The sequence below is a fragment of the Phoca vitulina genome, unplaced genomic scaffold (assembly GCF_004348235.1).
Source record: "Phoca vitulina isolate PV1807 unplaced genomic scaffold, GSC_HSeal_1.0 scaffold51, whole genome shotgun sequence".
Taxonomy (NCBI): Eukaryota; Metazoa; Chordata; class Mammalia; order Carnivora; family Phocidae; genus Phoca; species Phoca vitulina.
In genome coordinates this window covers 2896320-2916867 of record NW_022589754.1, presented here as the reverse complement: position 1 = coordinate 2916867, position 20548 = coordinate 2896320, and the positions used below count along the sequence as shown (strand labels likewise).

The window sequence follows — 20548 nt, the reverse complement described above, 5'->3', positions numbered from 1 at the left end:
TGAAATTGAGCCATTCTCTTACACCATACACAAAGATAAACTCAAAATGGATGAAAGACCTCAATGTGAGACAGGAATCCATCAAAATCTTAGAGAAGAACATAGGTAGTAACCTCTTTGACTTAGCCGCAGCAACTGCTTGCTAAACATGTCTCCAAAGGCAAAGGAAACAAAAGGAAAAATGAACCATTGGGACTTGATCAAGATAGAAAGCTTCTGCACAGCAAAGAAAGCAGTCTACAGAGCTAAAAGACAACCTACAGAATGGGAGAAGATATTTAGAAATGACATATCAGATAAAGGGCTGGTATCCAAGATCTATAAAGAACTTCTCAAACTCACCCCCCAAAAAAACCAAAAAAAAAAACAAAACAAGAAAAAAAACACAAAAAACACAAATAATCCAATCAAGAAATGGGCAGAAGACATGAACAGATATTTCTCTGTAGAAGACATATAAATGGCCAACAGACCCATGAAAAAATGCTCAACATCACTTGTCACCCAGGAAATACAAATCAAAACCACAATGAGATACCAGCTTACAGCAATCAGAATGGCTAAAATTAACAAGAGGGGAAACAAATGTTGGCGAGAATGTGGAGAAACGGGAACCTCTTACACTGTTGGTGGGAATACAAACTGGTGTAGCCAGTCTGGAAAAGAGTATGGAGGTTCCTGAAGAAATTAAAAATAGAGCTACCTTAGACCTAGCAATTGCACTATGAGGTATGTACCCCAAAGATACAGATGTAGTGAAATGAAGGGGCACCTGCACCGCAGTGTTGATAGCGGCAATGTCCACAGTAGCCAAACTGTTGAAGGAGTCAAGATGTGGAATGGATAAAGAAGATGTGGTATATATACACCATGGAATATTACTCAGCCATCAGAAGTGATGAACACTTATTGTTTACATCGACATGGATGGAACTGGAGGGTTTTATGCTAAGTGAAATAAATCAATCAGAGAAAGAAAATTATCATATTGTTTCACTCATATGTGAAATATAAGGAAAAAGTACTGAGGACTGTAAGGGAAGGAAGGGAAAAGTGAATGGGCAGAAATCAGAAAGGGAGACAAACCATGAGAGACCCTTAACTATGGGAAACAAACTGAGGGTTGCTGAAGGGGAGGTGGGTGGGGGGATGGGAACTGAGTGATGGGCATTAAGGAGGGCACATTGTGTGATGTGCACTGGGTGTTATATGCAACTGATGAATTGTTGAACACTACATCTGAAACTAATGAGGTACTATGTGGTGGCTAATTGAATTTAAATTAAAAAATCAATTTGCAATAGTATTGTAATAGCATTGTATGGTGACAGATGGTAGCTACACTTGTGATGAGCATAGCATAGAGTATATACTTGTCAAATCATGTTGTACACCTGAAACTAATGCAACATTGTCAACTACTCTTTAAAACTTTTAAAATGATTTTAGTTTTATTGATGTTTTCTACTTTTTTATGGTTTCTACTTCACTTATTTTCACTGTTATTATTTCCTTCTTTCTACAACCTTTAGGTATCATTTATTCTTTCTCCAGTTCCTTGTGGTGTGAAGCTAGGTTACTTATTTGAGGTCATTCTTTTTTCTTGATGTAGGCATTTATGCTATAAACTTCCGTCTTAAAACTACATCTTCTGCAACCCATTAAGTCTTATTTGACCCACTGAATGTTCAGAAGTGTGTTGTTTTATTTCCACATATTTATGGGTTTTCCAATTTATTCACTATTATTGATTTCTAATTTCATACCACTATCATCTGAAAAGATATATAATATGAATTCAATCTTCTTAGATTTGTTAAATTTGCTTTGTGAGTTTACATGCTATCTATCTTGGAGAAAGTTCTGTACATACTTCTGAAGAATGTGTTTTCTGCTGCCATTGAATGGATTGTTCTGTATATGCTTTTTGGTACGTTTTGTCTATAATATTCAAAGTCCATTTTTTCTTTATTGATTTTCAGTCTGGATGATCTACACATTTTTATAAATGGGCTATTAACGTCCCCTATTATTATTGTATTGCTATTTCTCCCTTCAATTCTGTTATTATATAATTTACATATTTAGGTGCCCTGATACAGTGTGCATATGTGCTCTTGATATTTGACACCTTTTATCATTTTATAATGACCATCTTTGTTTCTTGTTACTGATTTTGACTCGAAGTCTATTTTTGTTCAATATAATTTTTGACACTTCTGCTATCATTCACTTATTATTTGAATGTAATATTCTTGTCCATGCTTTTACTTTTATTTTATGTGTGTCCTCAAAGGCTAAAGTGAATCTCTTATAGGCAGCATATTTTTGTATCTTTTTGATTTACCCATTCAGACAGTCTATGTTTTTTGATTGGAGATTTTAATCCAATTACATTCAAGGTAATTATTGATAGGTAAAGGTTTACTATTGTTATTTTTTCATTGTTTTCTGACTATTTTGTAGTTCTTTTGTTACTTTCTTCCTCTTTTGTTGTCTTCTTTTGCATGATTTGATACTTTTCGATATCGGTATGCTTTGATTCCTTTCTTAAAAAATCTTTTCTATATCTACTACATTTTTAAAAATATTTTTTGTGGTTACTATTAGACTTACATAAAACATCCTATAAACATAACATAACATTTAAATTGATAACAATTTAATTTATGCTGCACACAAAAATTCTACCCTTGAACTACTTTTCCCTCACACATATTATTTATTTATTTATTTATTTTTATTTTTAAAGATTATTTTTATTTGAGAAAGAGAGAAGGAGAGAGAGAGAGCACAACAGGGTGAGCAGCAGAGGAAGAGGGAGAAGCAGGCTCCCTGCTGACCAGGGAGCCTGATGCAGGGCTGTATCCCAGGACCCTGGGACCATGTCCTAAGCTGAAGGCAGATGCTCAACTGACTGAGCTACTCAAGTGCCCCTCCCTCACACTACATATTTTATATATGGTGTATCCACTAACACAGTATTTTAGCTACAGTTATTTTATGACTATTTTCTTTTAAGTAGCATATCATAGTTAAAATAGATTTATGTACCACCATAGAGTATTCAAGGTACTCTGATTTACACTATATTTTTACCTTTTGGTACTTTTTATATTTTCTTATAGTTTCATGTTGTTGGTGTCCTTTCAGTTCAACTTGAAGGCTTATCTGCAGCATTTCTTTAAAGTTGGTCTGGTTGTGATGAACTCCAACAGCTTTTGTTTGACTAGAAAATTCTTCTTATTTATTTATTTTTTATTACTGAAGGAGAACTTTACTGTGTATTCTTCTTTTTTTCATTCTTTCAGCCCTTTGAATTTGTTGATATCATCTCTCCTGGCCTTCAAGTTTATGTTGTAAAGTCCAATAATAGACTTATGGGGATCTCCTTGTATGTGTTTTTGTACTTTTAAAATTATCTCTTTGTTTTTGATTTTATACAGTTTTATTATAGTGTGTTTTGGAGAAGATTTTCCTGGGATCAAAATTGAGAGGTGTCTATGAGCTTCATGAAATTGGATGTCTCAGTCTTTCCCCAGACTTGTGAAGTTCTCAACAATTATTTCTTTAAATAAACATTCTGCCCCTTTTTCCCTCTTTTCTTCCTCTGGTTCTCCAATAATGCATAGATTGTTAATGACATTCCGTATTTCATGTTGGCCTTCCTCTCTCTTTGATTTTTTTTTTTTTTTTTTGCTTCTCTGACTGGATTATTTCAAGTGCCTTGTGTTCAAGTCATTGATTCTTTTATTTTGGTTGGGTCTCCTTTTTGGCGCTCTCTATTGCACTCTTCAGTTTAGTCATTTCTTCAACTCTAATTTCTGTTTCATTTTTTAATGGTTTGTATTTCTTTGTTGAACTTTTCATTTTGTTTATGCATTATTTTCCTAATTTTGTTCGGTTTTCTATCTGTGTTTTCTTGTAGTTCACTGAATTTGTTTAAGATTATAATTCTGAATTACTTCTCAAGCAGTTTATAGATCTCAATTTCTGTAGATTTACTGATTGGAACTTTATTAGTTTCATTTGGTGCTGTATGTTTCATATTGATGATCCTTGTGGACTTTCATTGGTGCTTTCACACTTGAAGAAATAGGCACCTCTTCCAATCTTTACAGACTGGTTTCAGCAGTAATGCCCTTTATCAAACAGCCTATCCAGAGTTTCTGGATGGGTCAGCAGATGATATACACAGGTAGTCTGCTGCTAGAGTCCTTTGGTGAGCAGATATGGTGTCTGGATTAGAAGGTGGTTTTGCCTGTTGCCTGGGTCCATTCAGGTGGACCTGGATCCTGGGTCTACTAGGGTGGACCTCTAACTTGAGTTCACAGGGTGAACTTGTAGCTTGAGTTCACAGTGGTGGGCCTGGAATCTGAATCCACATGGGAAGGCCTGGATCCTGGGTAAATAGGAGTCAACCTGGCACTGGGGGCCTGGTAAATGAGTTAATGGGAATAGTCTTGGTGTCTGGATCCATGGGTGGCAGTTGGAGGCTGAATCCTTAGAGGTCAGCCCATTACTAGGGCTTGCCTTGAGACTGAGCCTGCAGGAGATAGCCTATAGGCTAGGTTCATGGGGGTTATCCTGGGACTGGGGTGACCCTGAAGACTGGGGTTGCTGGACCCAGCCTGATACTAGAGTGCACAGGGAACCTAGGCCCATGGAGCCACTTTGAAGCTTGGGTTTGTGGGGACCAGGTTGGTGCTGGGGTTAGCCTATAGCATGGGGATTCAGGTAGAAGTCTGGTGACTAGGTACATACTGACTAGACTTGTGCTGGGGTGGTCTAGGAGCAATGTTTTTCAGGAGATGGTTTGGAAGTTGGTCTGCAGAGCCTAGCCTGGAGCTTAAAGGTCCAGGAACCTGGGGTCATTGTAGTCTACCTAGAGTCTGGGGCCATGTGGGGTGGTTTGACACTGTTGATGGATTGGTGAAGGGTAATATCAGGTGCTTACTTAACTCTCTATCCTCCATGGAAAAGATGTGTCTCTCCTTGCTGGTTTACCCAGGTTTGGAGGAAGGATGATGGGTATAAAGTGAAACTTTCTTTCCTACCCTCTTCAATGTATCTTTTTTTTAAATCTGTGTTCCACCAGGTGCAATTACCCTTTACTCAGAATCTTTGTCTTGTGAAGGTATTTTTGTACAAAAGTAGTTGCTCAAGTTGATTTGGTTATTTGTAACCTTTCTATGGTCCCATACAAATTGTAGGATATATTTTTTTCTATTTCTGTGATAAATGTTAATGGAATTTTGTAAGGTATTTCATTAAATCTGTATATTTCTTTGGTACTATGGGCATTTTACAATATTAGGTTTTCCAATTTATGAACATGGGATGACTTTTGATTTATTCGTATTTTTCAATTTTTAATCAATATCTTATAGCCTTCAGTGTTCAAATCTTCCACTTAGTTGGTTAAATGTATTACTAAGTATTTTATTTTTTGGTGCTATGTCAATAAGATTGCTTTCTTAATTTCTATTTTTTACATTTTTGTTTTAATCCAGTTAGCTAACTACCATGTTATATTAGTTTTAGGTGTACAACGTAGTGATTCAACAATTCTGTTGTTATATCATCAGCTACTGCTCATCATAACAAGTGCACTCCTTAATCCTCATCACCTTTTTACCCCAAAACCCACACCACTCCCCTCTGGTAACCATCAGTTTCTTCTCTATAGTTAAGAGCTTGTTTCTTGGTTCATTCATCTCCCTATATCTTTCTCTTTTTTCACTTTGCTCATTTGTTTTCTTTCTTAAATTCCACATACAAGTGAAATCATATAGTATTTCTCTTTCTCTGACTGGCTTATTTCACTTAGCATAATACTCCCTAGCTCCAACCACTTCATTGCAAATGGCAAGATTTCATTCTTTTTTATGGCATATATATATAATATTTTTATATATTTATGGTATATATATTATATATTTTATATTATATACATTTTATTTTATATACAATATATACATTATATATATGTATGTGTATATATATGTATATATATAATCACAAATTCACAACTTCTTTATCCAATTATCAATCCATAGACAATTGAGCTGCTTCCATATCTTGGCTACTATAAATCGTGCTGCAATAAACATAGGGGTGCATGTATCCCTTAGAATTAGTATTTTTGTATTCTTTGGGTAAATACGTAGGAGTGCAATTGGTGGGTCGTAAGGTAGTTCAATTTTAACTTTTTGAGAAACATTGGTACTGTTTCCCAGAGTAGCTGCACCAGTTTTCATTCCCACCAACAGTGCAAGAGTTCCCTTTTTTCCACATCCTCGCCAAAACATGTGGTTTCTTATGTTGTTGATTTTAGCCATTCTGACAGGTGTGAGGTGATATCACAATGTAGTATTTTAATTGAAAATTTTCTGTGTGTGTGTGAGTTGTGTAAGTTCTTTATATATTTTGGATATTAACCTCTGATTTGTCATATCATTTGCATACTTTCTCCCATTCCACAGATAGCCTTTTAGTTTTCTGGATGGTTTCCTTCACTGTGCAGGAGCTTTTTATTTGATGTAATCTCAATAGTTTATTTTTGCTTTTGTTTCCCTTGCCTCAGGAGATATATCTAGAAAAAAAAGTTTCTATGGTCAATGTCAAAGGGGCTCTTGTGTGTGTTCTCTTCTAAAATTTTTATGGTTTTAGGATTCATGTTTAGGTCTTTGATCCATTTTGAATTTATTTTTGTGTATGGAGTAAAAAGTGGTCCAGTTTCATTCTTTTGAATGTGGCTGTCCAGTTTTTCCAACACTATTTACTGAAGAGACAGTCCTTTTCCCACTGGATATTTTTTCCCTGCTTCATTGAAGATTAATTGACCATATAATTGTGGGTTTATTTAGAAGTTTTCTATTCTGTTTCATTAATCTATGTGTGTATTTTTGTGAAAGTATCATATTGTTTTGATCACTACACCTTTGTAATATAACTTGATGTCCAGAATTGTGATGCCATCTGCTCTTATTTTTCAAGGTTTTTGGTTATTCAGGTATTTTGTGGTTACATACAAATTTTGGAATTATTTGTTTTAGTTCTGTGAAAAATACTGATGGTATTGAGGTGTCTGGGTGGCTCAGATGGTTAAGCAGCTGACTCTTGACTTTGACTCAGGGCATGATCTCAGGGTCCTGGGATCGAGCCCCATGTTGGGCTCCATACTTAGTAGGAAGTCTGCTTGAGCATTCTCTCTCTCCTTCTCCCTCTGTCTCTCCTTAGGCTCATGCTCTTTCTTTCTCTCTCTCAAATAAATAAATACATATTTTAAAATGCTGATAACATTTTGATAAGGATTGCATTCAGTCTGTAGATTGCTTTGGCAGTATAGACATTTTAAGAATATTTGTTCTTCCAATCGATCAACATGGAATGTCTTTCCATTTCTTGGTGTACTGTTCAATTTCATTCATCAGTGTTTTGCAGTTTTCAGAGTACAGGTCTTTCAATCCTTTGGTTAGTTTTATTCCAATGTATCTTATTATTTTGGGTGCAATTGTAAATGGGATTCTTTTCTTAATTTCTCTTTGTCCTGCTTCACTAGTGGTGTATAGCAATGCTGCACATTTATGTACATTGATTTTGTTTCCTGTGACTTTACTGAATTTGTTTATCACTTCTAGCAGCTTGTTGTTGGTGGAGTCATTAGGATTTTCTATATATAGCATGTCATCAGCAAATGGTGAAATTTTACTTCTTCCTTACTGATTTGTGTGCTTTTTATTTGTTTTTGTTGTCTGATTGCTTTGGCTAGTATTTCCAGTACTATGTTGAATAACAGTGGTGAGAGTGGACATCTTTGTCTTAGTCCTTACTTTAGTGGGAAAACTCAGATTTTCCCATTAGTTATTAGCTGTGCATTTCTCATATATGGCTTTTATTATGTGGAGGTATGTTCCTCCAATCCTACTTTATTGAGGGTTTTTTATCATGAATGGACATTGTACTTTGTCAAATGGTTTTCTGTGTCTACTGAAATGATCATATGGGTCTTATCCATTCTCTTAATGATGTAATATATCACATTGATGATTGATTTGGAAATATTGAACCACACTTGCAACCCAGGAATAAATCCCATGTGATTGTGGTGAATAATTCTTAAAATATATTGTTTAATATGATTTGCTAGTATTTTATTATTTTTATATCCATGCTTATAAGGGAATTTGGACTGTAATTCTCTATTTCAGTGGTGCCTTTATCTGCTTTTGGTATCAGTATAATGCTGGCCACATCCAATGAATGTGAAACATTTCCTTCCTTTTTTTTTTTTTTTTTTTTTTTTACTTTTGGAATAGTTTGAAAAGAATAGATATAATTCTTCTTTAAATGTTTGGTAGAATTCAACTGTGGAGTGATCTGGTCCTGAACTTTCACTTTTTGGGAAGTTTTGGATTACTGACAATTTCTTTGCTTGTTACCAGTATGTTAAAATTTTCTATTTCTTTCTATTTCAGTTTTGGTAGTTTCTATGTTTCTAGGAATATATCTCACTCTTGGATGTCCAATTTGTTGGCATATAGTTTTTCATAATATTCTCTTATGATTCTTTGTATTTCTGTGGAGTTGGTAGTTATTTCTCATCTCTCATTTGTGATTTTATTTATTTGGATCATTTCTCTTTTTTTCTTGATAAGTCTGTCTAGATGTTTATCAATTTCATTGATTTTTTTCAAAGATCAATCAAGTTCCTTGATTCATTGATCTAATGTCTTCTTAGTTTCTATATCATTTATTTCTGCTCTTATCTTTATTTCCTTCTTACTTATGCCTTTAGGTTTGGTTTGTTGTTCTTTTTTAACTCTTAGGTGTAAGGTTACATTGTTTATTTGAGATTTTTCTTGCTTCTTGTGGTATGCCTGTATTGCCATAAATTTCCCTCTGAGAATTGCTTTTGCTACATCCCACAGGTTTGGGGCCATTGTTTTCATTTTTATTTGTTGCCATGTATTTTTTTTTTAAATTTCTTCTTTGATTTCATGGTTGACCCAATCATTGTTTAGTAGCACATTGTTTAAACTCCATGTCTTTTGGTTGTTCCAATTTTTTTTTTCTTGCAGTTGACTTCAAGTTTCATAGGATTATAGTCAGAAAAGATGCATGGCATGCTCTCTATCTTTTTGTACTTGTTGAGACCTGATTTGTAACCTAATATGTGATCTATTCTGGAGAATGTTCCATGTACACTTGAAAAGAATGTGTATTCTGCTCTTTTAGGATGGAATGTTCTGAATATATCTGTTAAATGCATCTGGTCCATTGTGTCATTAAAGCCATTGTTTCCTTGTTGATTTTGTGCTTAGACGATTGGTCTGTTGATGTAAGTGGTTTGTTATAGTCCCCAACTACTCTTATATTACTAGCAATCACTTTCTTATGTTAGTAATTATTTGTTTTATATATTTAGGTGCTCCCATGATAGGTGCATAGATATTTACAATTGTTAAATTTTCTTGTTGTATTGTCCCCTTTATTATTATATAGTATCCCTCTTTGTCTCTTGTTACAGTCTTTGGTAAGTCTAGGTTCTCTGATGTAAGTATTGTTACTTCAGTTTCCATTTGACATACATTTCTGTGAGAGATATTTCTCCATCCCCTCTCTTTCATTCTGCAGGTGTCTTTAGGTCAAAAATGAGTTCTTTTAGGCAGCATACAGATAGGTCTTGTTTTCATAAACATTCGGTCACCCTATGTCTTTGATTGAGGAGTTAAGTCCATTTACTTTCAAAGTAATTACTGATAGATATGTATTTATTCCTACTTTATTACTTGTTTTGTGTTTTCTTTCTGAAGATTTTGTCTGATCATTTCTTATATTTCTCTTTCAAGTTTTGCTGATTTTCTTTAGTGATGTATTTGGATTTCTTTTTATTCTTTGCATGTTTATTAATGATTTTTGATATACAGTTACCATTAGGTGTGTATATAAACTCTTCTGTCTATATTAAGTTGATTGTCATTTAAGTTTGAATCCATTCTTTTCTCCTCTCCTCCCCATATTTTAGGTATATGTTATTATTATATTTTATATCATTTTTTGTGAGTTCCTTGACTGATTTTTTACATAAATATTCATTTTCACTGCTTTTGTGTTTACTACCTTTATACTGTCTCTTTTAGTCTCTCCTTTCCATTCACAGTGTCCCCTTTAATATTTCTTCCAGGGCTGGTTTAGTGTTCATGAACTCCTTTAATTTTTGTTTGTCTAGGAATCTCTTTATCTCTACTTCTATTCTGAATAATAGCCTTGCTGGAGAGACTATTCTTGGCTGCAGATATTTCCCGTTCTGCACCTTGAATATATCATGCCACTCTTTTCTGGCTTGCAAAGTTTCTGTTGAAAAATCTCCTGCCAATCTTATGTATTTTCCTTGTAAGTTACTGACTTCTTTTGTCTTGTTGCTTTTAAGATTTTTTTCTTTATCACTATATTTTGCAAATTAAATTATAATATATCCTGGCATGGGTCTACTTTGGTTGATTTTGATGGGCTTTTTCTCTGCATCCTGGATCTGGATATCTGTTTCTTTCCCCAGATTAGGGAGGTCTTCGACAATTATTTCTTCAAACAAATTCCCTACTCCCTTCTCTCTCTTTTCTTTTTGGACTTCTATACTATGGAAGTTATTATATTTGATAAGGTCACTGATGTCTCTTAGTCTATTCTTGCTTTGCATAATTCATTTTTCTATCTTTCGTTGGTTATTGTCCATTACTTTGTCTTCTAGGTCACTAATTTATTCCTCTGCTTCTTCCATCCTGCTATTGATGCCACCTAGCAAGTATCTCATTTTGTATTTTGAGATTTTTCTCTCTGCTATGTTATTCTTTATATCTATATTAAGAGCCTCACTCATGTCTTCCACTCTTTCATCAAATCCAGTGAGTGTCCTCGTGATTATTGCTTTAAATTCTCGATGAAGCTTGTTACTTATATCTGTTTCACTTTGATCTCTGGCCATAGGTTTGCCTTATCTTTCATTTGGTATAAATTTCTCTTGTCTCCTCCTTATGTCTGCCTCTTTGTGTCTCTTTCTGTGTATTAGAAAGTAAGTCATGTCTTATACTCTTGAAAGTAGTGATTTTATGAAGAGGAGGTCATGGAATACCCTGCAGTGTGGTATACTCTGTTTACCAGAACATGGCACTTCAGAAGAGTATCCTATGTGAGTTGCTTATACTCTGCTTTTGTGCCTGAGCCACTTGTCCTTTCAGTACAGTCATCTGCACTGAGTGCCGACCTGTTATGGGCCATGGTTGCTCTCTGTGGTGTTAGTGGGACCCACCCAGGCCAGCTCTGAGGGGGCATGCCCACCCTAGAACATAGGAGCAGGGTGGTAGTGTGAAAGTAAAATTTGCACTGTGCCACTAGTCTTATGCCTGATCCTCTGAAACTCTGTAGCATCTGGGGGATGTGTGCCAGGGCAGCCTGGGGCATGGGTGAATGGTGGCAGCTAGGTACCCAGCATTTGGACCTGGTGTGAGATAGTGTGTGGGAGTAAGTGTGGCTAACTACTGTGCTGCAACTGGGTGGTGCATGCAATCACAGTTGTGCATCTGGAGGCTGGGCTGGGCACATAGACAGCTTTGACAAGATTTGCCATGAGCACTTGGTGTAGACTACAAGTATTTGTGCAGCTCTGCCTCCTGCAGGTGTCTCCACCTGTGTTTATGCTGGGGGTGGGAGAGGGAAATGGTGCATGCCAGCCCCCTCATTTTCAAAGAACTCCCTTAACATGCTCTGAAAGCCGTATGAACAGATCAGTCTCCTGTTTACCCCTGGCATTGTGTAAACTGCTATTTTTTATGTTGCTTCTCCTCACAGGCTGCTGCCTCTTTAAGGGCAGTGGTCCAGGTGTCATTTGTCCTCCCAGTTCATCCAGTGCTGAGTGAGCTGAATTTTAAAGCTCTAGTCTCCATGTCTCACTTGGTTTTACAAACTCATGAAATTCAGGCCCTCTTTTTTTTTAAAAGCCAAGTGTTGTAGGGATTAGTCTTCCCCTGTGAGTGTCCTGGTGCAAGGGCCCATTTCTCTGTCTTTCTACCTGTGCAGCTCCATCCCTCCTGTTGGCAGCCACCCTCTACCTTTATGACCTTCCTAAACTTTCTGATGCAGCTTCTTCTCTATATTTAGTTGTGGTGTTAGTCCTGACAATCTTTGTGTTTCTCTCTGGTTTATTGACTTGGATGTGGATGATATCCAATTGTAAACATGAAATAAGGTGAGCTTAGGGTCCTCCTAACTCTGCCATCTTCCCTCTACATAGTCTTGCTTTCTTAATTTATCTTTCAGATACTTTGTTGTTAGTGTATAAAAGCATCACTAATTTTTACATGTTGATTTTGTATCCTACAACTTTACTTAATCTTTTTATTATCTCTAACACTTTTTGGTAGAGTCTTTAGGGTTTTTTTTTAATAAAATTTCATGTCATCTGCAGAGACAATTTAACTTCTTCCTTTCTGATTTAACGTTTTTAATTTATTTTTTTCTGCCTAATTGCTCTGGCTAGAACGTCCTGTACTATGCTGAATAGAAGTGACAAGAGTGAGCACCCTTGTCTTGTTCTTCATCTTAAAGGAAACAAATTCAGATTTTAAAACTGAATATGATGTTTACTGTGGGTTTCTCTAACAACAGCCACAATTGTCTATAAAAGCTAACAATACTATAGCCTTAAGATTTCCATTACAATTTATAAATATTTAGACATTCTTTTTCACCTATAAATGGCAACTTCACAAAATCAATACCTTGGTAATTAATTTCTCTTGTGAAAGCAGTTTTCATATTTTAAAATATAATTTTAGCATGTACTTTGTAGGTGAGACACATTTCTATAAGCACAGAAATTTTCATCAAACACTAAGTCACTAATAATTTTAGTATATGCTTTTCCTATGGTAAGTCTACTTGGTGATATCCAAATGAAATATGATATAAGAAAATTAAGTCTGAGGAGAGGGAAGATGGGGGGGTAGGAGACACTTGGCTCATCTCATGCAATGAACACAACTAGATAAATATTGAATCATCCTAGAAGTATCCCAGAAATCAACCTAAAGACTGACAGAACCAAGTCCACAACTAAAGGGATAGAAGAAGCCACACTGAAGAATTTAGCAATCATGGAGATATGTTTTAGGAAAGAAATGGGTCACAAGTGCTACAGAGGGGAAGGAGCTGTGGTCACAGAGAAGGGTGAGAGAGAGTAGAAAACACAGGGGAATGCATAAGGAGAACATATCTTCAAAGCCATTGGCTGGAAAATGAGAAGGGCTGAATTTTGTGAGTTCTTGCAACCAGTGGGGTTTAAAGCCTTGAGTTTTAAAGGTCAGTGGGTTTGGCTGGGATAGAGCCCAGAGGGCACTGTGCTCCTCCTGGAGATAAAGTTGGAAAAGAACAAAACAAAACAAAACAAAAAAAGGAGCATACAGCTTGGAAACCAATTTGTAAAGTGCCTGGGGCACACGAGAAGCAGATTATTCACTTTTCAGAGCCCTTCCATGAAGGCAGCATTCACAGAGATGCATCTCCAGAAACAAAGGATCTGGCTAGTGCCATTTCCCTCCACTGTCTCTCAGCATAAACACAGAGCCACCTGTGGAAAGCAGCACAGCTTGGACACAGGCTGCTTAACTTTCTTATACCAAGCCCCACACCCCTGTACTCTGGTAGGACTACCCTTCTCAGTTAAGTTTGCGTTAGTCCCAGCACAGAAGGACAATCAACCAGAAGACCAGAACAAGTCACCACATACACCAGGTCTTCCAATCAGAGAGTTTTGCAGGGCTTCAGTTCTAGTGGAAATGGTATCATGTCTCATTTCAAAAGCAGACCAGAGCACACCTAATTAAAACTTGCCACATTCAGGCCATGGACCAACCTCTGCCCACAGCAGCCAAGGAGAGCCTCTGCAGAAAACTCTCCTGAAGGATAAAGCAGACAAAACACAATAGCAGAGTGCACACAGCACACACCAGAGACACTCTCTGATGCACCAGGTCTTGGACAGTACATGACTTCTTCATAAGGCCATTACTTTCAGGAGCAGGAGACATAACTGCCTTTTCTAACACAGAGAAGAAGGCAGAGACTCAGACAAAATGCCAAGATGGAGGAATCCATCCCAAATAAAGAACAAGATAAGGCCACAGCCAGAGAGCTAAGAGAAACAGATATAAGTAATATGCCTGAAAGAGAATTTAAACCAATGATCATCAAGATACTCCCTGGGGTTGAAATAAGAATTGAAGACATGAATGAGACCCTTACCACAGAGATAAAATAGGTATAAAAGAATGAATCACAGATGAAAATTAAATAAACAAGTTTGGAAACAGGCTTGATGCAATGAACAGCCGGCAGGAAGAAGCAGAAGAATGAGTTAGTGATATGGGAGACAAAATAATGGAAAATAATGAAGCTGTCAAAAGAGAGAAAGAATTATGGAACACGAGAATAGACTTAGAAAACTCAGTGACTCCATCAAATGTAATGACATTAATATTATAGGTATCACAGAAGAAGCACAGAGAGAAACTGGGGGAAAAAAAATTATTTGAAGAAATATGGCTGAAAATTTCCCTAAATTAGGGAAGGAAATGGACATCCAGATCCAGGAAGTACAGCAAACTTCCCCCAAAATCAAGAAAAGCAGGCCAAAACCAAGACATATTTCAATTAAATTTACAAAATATAATGATAAAAAAATCTTAAAAGTAACAAAACAAAAAAATCCTTAACTTACAAAGGAAGACCCATAAGGCTAGCTGGATATTTCACAACAGAAACTTTGCAAGCCAGAAGATAGTGGCATGATATATTCAAAGTGCTGAGTGGGAAAAATCTGCAGCCAGGAATATTCTATCCAGCAAGGCTATCATTCAGAATAGAAGGAGAGATAATGAGTTTCCCAGACAAACAAGAACTAAAGGAGTTTGTGACTACTTAACCAGTTCTGCAAGAAATATTTAAGTGGAAGGACACCTGGGTGGCTCAGTCGTTAAGCGTCTGCCTTTGGCTCAGGTCATGATCCCAGGGTCCTGGGATCGAGTCCCACATCAGGCTCCTTGCTCAGTGAGGAGCCTGCTTCTCCCTCTGCCTCTGCTGCTCCCCCTGCTTGTGCTCTCTCTCTCTGACAAATAAATAAAAATCTTTAAAAAATAAAAAAGAAATATTTAAGTGGAAAGGAGAGATAAAAAATAATGAAGACAAGAAGGGATCAGGGTAAATTTCCAGAAACAAAGTCAAAACAGTAAGAAAATTGCAATAAGTACATATCTATCTTTGTAAATGTACTAAGTGCTTCAATCAAAAAAACAAAATGTATCAGAAGAAATTTAAAAAAAAGATCCATTAATATGTTGTTTACAAAGGACTCATTTTAGACCTAAAGTCACCTGGAGATTGAAAGTGAGTGGATGGAGAAACATTATGTAATGCAAATGGATGTCAAAAGAAAGCCGGAGTAGCAATACTGATACTGGACACATTAGACTTTAAAACAAAGACTGTAAGAGATAAATAAGAGCACAATATCCCAGGACCCTGGGATCATGACCTGAGGCAAAAGCAGATGCTTAACCGACTGAGCCATCCAGGGGCCCCCACCCTATGCTTTTTAATTGGAACATTTAGTTCATTTACATTTAAAATAAGTATTGATAGGTATGTACTTATTGCCATTTTGTTGTTTTTTTATTTGTTTTTTGTTTTTTTGGGTTTTTTTGGTAGTTCTCTTTCCTTTCTCTTTCTCTTGCTTTATTCCCTTGTAATTTGATAACTTTCTTTAGTGTCATGGTTATATTCCTTTTTTATTTTTTTATGTGTGTCTATTATAGGTTTTTAATTTGTTATTACCATGATGCTTATTTTTAACATTCTCTGTATATAGCAGCCTGTGTTAATGGTTGCTTAAGTTCAAAAGAATTTTAAAAGCAATACATTTTTTTACTTTCCCTTCCACATTTTATGTATTTGATGTCATATTTTACATCTTTTTTTTATTTTGTGTATCCCTTAAATAATTTTAATATAATTAATTTTACTGCTTTTGTCTTTCAATCTTCATACTAGCTTTATATGTGATTGATCTATTACCTTCATGCTGGCTTTCACAAGTAAAGTTTTTTTTTTCTTTCATATTTTCCTTACTTCTAGTTATGGCCTTTTCCTTCCATTTAAAGAGGTCTCTTTAACATTTTTTTGTAAGACCAGTTTAGTTGTGATGAACTCTTTTAATTTTTGTTTCTCTGGGAAACTGTATTTTCTTCAGTTCTGAAATTGACCCTGCCAGGTAAATTAGTGTTGGTTGTAGGTTTTCTCCTTTTAGCACTTTGAATATATCATGCCACTTTCTTCTTGCCTACAAAGTTTCTGCTAAAAATCAGAAAATCAGTTCTGCAAATTATGGCATTTTCCTTGTATGTAACTGTTTGCTTTTCTCTTGCTACTTTTAAGATTCTGCCTTTATCTTTAATTTTTGCCATTTTAATTATTATTTGCAATTTATTATGTGTTTCTATGTGGACCTTCTTGGGTTTATCTTGTTTGGGTCTGTCTGTGCTTCCTGAATTGGATGTCTATTTCTTTCCCCATATTATGGAAGTTTTTAGCTATTATTTCTTCAAATAATTCTTCTGTCCCCTTTTATCTTTCTTCTTTTTCTGTGGCTTCTATAATGTGACTGTTATTACACTTGACATTGTTTTAGAATCCTCATTTTCTAAAATCTTAAAATTTTTACTTTTACTTTCTTCTACCCTGTCTTCCAGATTGTTGATTTATTCTTCTGCATCCTCTAATCTGCTGTTGATTTCCTTTAGTATATATTTAAATTTCAATTATTGTATACTTCTGCCTTGACTGGTTCTGTTTTTTTTATTTTATTTCTCTTTCTGAAGTTCTCATTGAGATAATCCACCACTCAAGTCCAGTGAGTATTTTTGTGACCATTACTTTGAACTCTTTTTCAGGTATAATGCAGATCTTCATTTTGTTTAGTTTCTTTGGTGGGGAGGGCAGTATGTGCTTGTCTTTTTCTTTCATTTGGATCATATTCCTCTTTTTCCTTATTTTAGAATCTCTGGATTTTTTAGTATGTATTAGGTAGGTCAGCTACATCATCTCCTTGTCTTAAAAGTAGTGACTTATATAGAAGGATGTCCTGTGCTGCCCACTAGTGCAGTCCCCTGTGCTCACTAGCACCAGGCACTCCAGACTTGCCTTCTGTGTGGGTTGCATGCACTCTCCTATTGTGGCTAGTCAATGACTGCTATGGGCATTCTGGTGGTGACACTAGCCTTTGGCCCAGTTATCTGCAAAGACCTGCCATTACTGTTATGGATACATTGGTGAGCAGGGTCTACCCCTGACATACATTGGTGAGAGATCCTCCTCCATCCACTGTGGGTGTGCTGGTGGAAAGGGCCAGCCCTTAGCCCAGCTGTCTACAATAACACACTTCTACTGCTGTGGATGCACTGGTAGGCAGGACTTTCCCCTTGGCATGATTAATCAAAAGATCCAATTCTAGCCACTGCCAACACACTGATGGCTGGAGCTAGCACCCAGCACAGCTGAGTGAGAGACCTGGCTGTAGCTACTGTGTGCATGCTGGTCAGTGGGGCTAGCTCCCCCCACCCTCCATAGGGCAGAAGTCACTATGGAGGGGTGACATTTCTGTCTTGGGTTGCCTGCTCAGTGTGGCAGGGTGGTAATCACTCTGGGGAAATACCAGTCCCAACTGAGGCTGCTTGCCAGGTATGGTATAATAGGAGCTGTTTTGGAGGTATGCCTGCTGGGGTGTGTGGGGTGGGTAGGGCAGGTCCACAAGGGAACAACTGGGCAGTGCAAGTTGTGCTAGAAAGTTAGATGGAGAATTTCAGAACTGGTTCCCCATGTGTCCAGCTAGCTAGGCCAAAGAAGAATAAGAAAAATGGCACCCACCAGCAATGCTATTCTCAAATAAAGCTCCTGCAGATCCTTGCCCCTCTACCACATGTGCTAAAATTAGTCAATAAATCTCATTCTTGTATACTTTATGCAATTTTCAAACAGCTGCTTTTGTACTGGGTCTCAGGTCAAGTGATATAGTGTGCTGGCCCTTGTAGAAGAGAGACTGTTTCCCATAGCCCTCTGGCTCTCCCAGAGTTAAGCCTCACTGATTTTCAAAGCTCCCAGAGCTAAGCCCTGACAATTTTCAATGTCAGATATGGGGGCTCATCTTCCTGGTACAGGTCCCCAGGGTTGGGGGTGTCTGATTTGGGTCTTGATCCCTTCATTTCTCAGGGAATGCCTCCATGCCTGTGATATCCTTCCCACTTGTGGGTCACCAGCATAATAGGTTTGGTTCCTGAGTTGCATTGCACAATGTTTGTCTTGGTTTGTCCACAGGAAGAGGTGAGCTCTGTATCTTCCTATTCGGCCACCCTCCTCACTCCATATTATAACTTCAAATTAAAAATTTTCAATTATCAAACTGGGAAAGGAGATTAAAAAGTCAAGATTTTCTAGTCATTTACTGGATTTGATGCCAAGTTTGCAATAGAATTCCAAAAGTAGTAACAACCAAATGCTCAGGTTTAACTAGATGAACTTGATATAATTTTCTTACTAGCTCTAAAATGCTATGATTTTGTGTCAAAGATTCAGAAAGAAATTGTTTCACTCTCTTATTATTTCTCATTTGCTTGGATCTGTGGGAAAAAAAAGGTGCTTCAAACACATAAAAATATTTCATTTTCCCACCATGACCCCATCCACACATTGGTTATAAAGAACTATAGTATAGTGGTTTAAATAAAAGGGTAGGTGATTTAAAAAAAGAAAGATTTTTCTAGTTTATTCTTCCTCAGTACAAGAGAACTTTTCATCTGAAGTAGTTTAATGGAGGTTTTCTCTGTGTAGAGCTATTTATGTTACTCACCATACAATTCATCACTAGTGTTTGATGTGGTGATCCACGATCCATTGTTTTCATATAACACCCAGTGCTCCATGCAGTACGTGCCCTCTTTAATACCTATCACCAGGCTAAACTATCCCCCACGCCCCTCCCCTCTAAAACCCTGTTTGTTTCTCAGAGTCCATAGTCTCTCATGGTTCATCTCTCCCTCCAATCCCCCCGCCCCTTGATTTTTCCCTTCCTACTCCTAATGTCTCCCATGCTATTCCTTATGTTGCACAAATCAGTGAAACCATATGATAATTGACTTTCTCTGCTTGACTTATTTCACTTAGCATAATCTGCTCCAGTCCCATCCATGTTGATGTAAAAGTTGGGTATTCATCCTTTCTGATAGCTGAGTAATATTCCATTGTATATATGGACCACATCTTATTTATCCATTCATCTGTTGAAGGGCATCTCAGCTCTTTCCACAGTTTGGCTATTGCAGACATTGCTGCTATGAACAATGGGGTGCATATGGCCCTTCTTTTCACTACATCTGTGTCTTTGGGGTAAATACCCAGGAATGCAATTGCTGGGTCATAGGGTAGCTCTATTTTTAAAATTTGAGGAACCTCCATACTGTTTTTCAAAGTGGCTGTACCAAATTGCTTTCCCACCAACAGTGTAAGAGGGTTCCCCTTTCTCCGCAACCTCGCCAACATTTCTTGTTTCTTTCCCTGTCCATTTTTGCCATTCCAACTGGTGTAAGGTGGTATCTCAATGTGGTTTTGATTTGATTCGCTGTGGGTTTTCATAGATGGATTTTATGAACTTGAAGAATGTTCCCTCTATCCCTATACTCTGAAGAGTTTTAATCAGGAAAGGATGCTGTATTTTGTCAAGTGCTTTTTCTGCATCAATTGAGAGGACCATGTGGTTCTTCTTTCTCCTCTTATTAATATGTTCTATCACATTGATTGATTTGCGAATGTTGAACCAACCTTGCATCCTGGGGATAAATCCCACTTGGTCGTGGTGGATGATCCTTTTAATGTATTGTTGGATCCTATTAGCTAGGATTTTGTTGAGGATTTTGGAATCAATATTCATCAGGGATATCGGTCTGAAATTCTCCTTTTTGATGGGGTCTTTGCCTGGTTTGGGGATTAAGGTAATGCTGGCCTCATAAAATGAGATTGGAAGTTTTCCTTGTTTCTATTTTTTGAAACAGCTTCAGGAGAATAGGTATTATTTCTTCTTTGAATGTTTGGTAGAATTCCCCAGGGAATCCATCAGGCCCTGGACTCTTGTTTTTTGGCAGGTTTTTGATCACTAGCTCAATCTCGTTACTGGTTATTGGCCTATTCGGGTTGTCAATTTCTTCCTGTTTCAGTCTTGGCAGCTTATAGGTGTCCAGGAAGGCCTCCATTTCATCCAGATTGCTCAGATTATTGGCATATAGTTGTTGATAATAATTTCTAATATTTGTTTCTATTTCCTTGGTGTTAGTCGTGATCTCTCCCCTTTCATTCATAATTTTATTAATTTGGATCCTTTCTCTTTTCTTTTGGATAATTCTGGCCAGTGGTTTATCGATCTCATTAATTCTTTCAAAGGACCAACTTC

General features: G+C 36.8%; 1 protein-coding gene across 1 annotated transcript in view; it reads left to right on the top strand.

The window, feature by feature from the left end:
• Window positions 1-797: 797 nt before the first annotated feature.
• Window positions 798-20548, top strand: part of CYLC1 (cylicin 1) — a 177965-nt gene continuing 158214 nt past the window's right edge. Inside the window, exons 1-2 of the mRNA XM_032387858.1 lie at window positions 798-857; window positions 3312-3394. Coding sequence (XP_032243749.1) covers window positions 798-857; window positions 3312-3394 — 143 coding nt within the window. The remainder of the gene's footprint in view (window positions 858-3311; window positions 3395-20548) is intronic.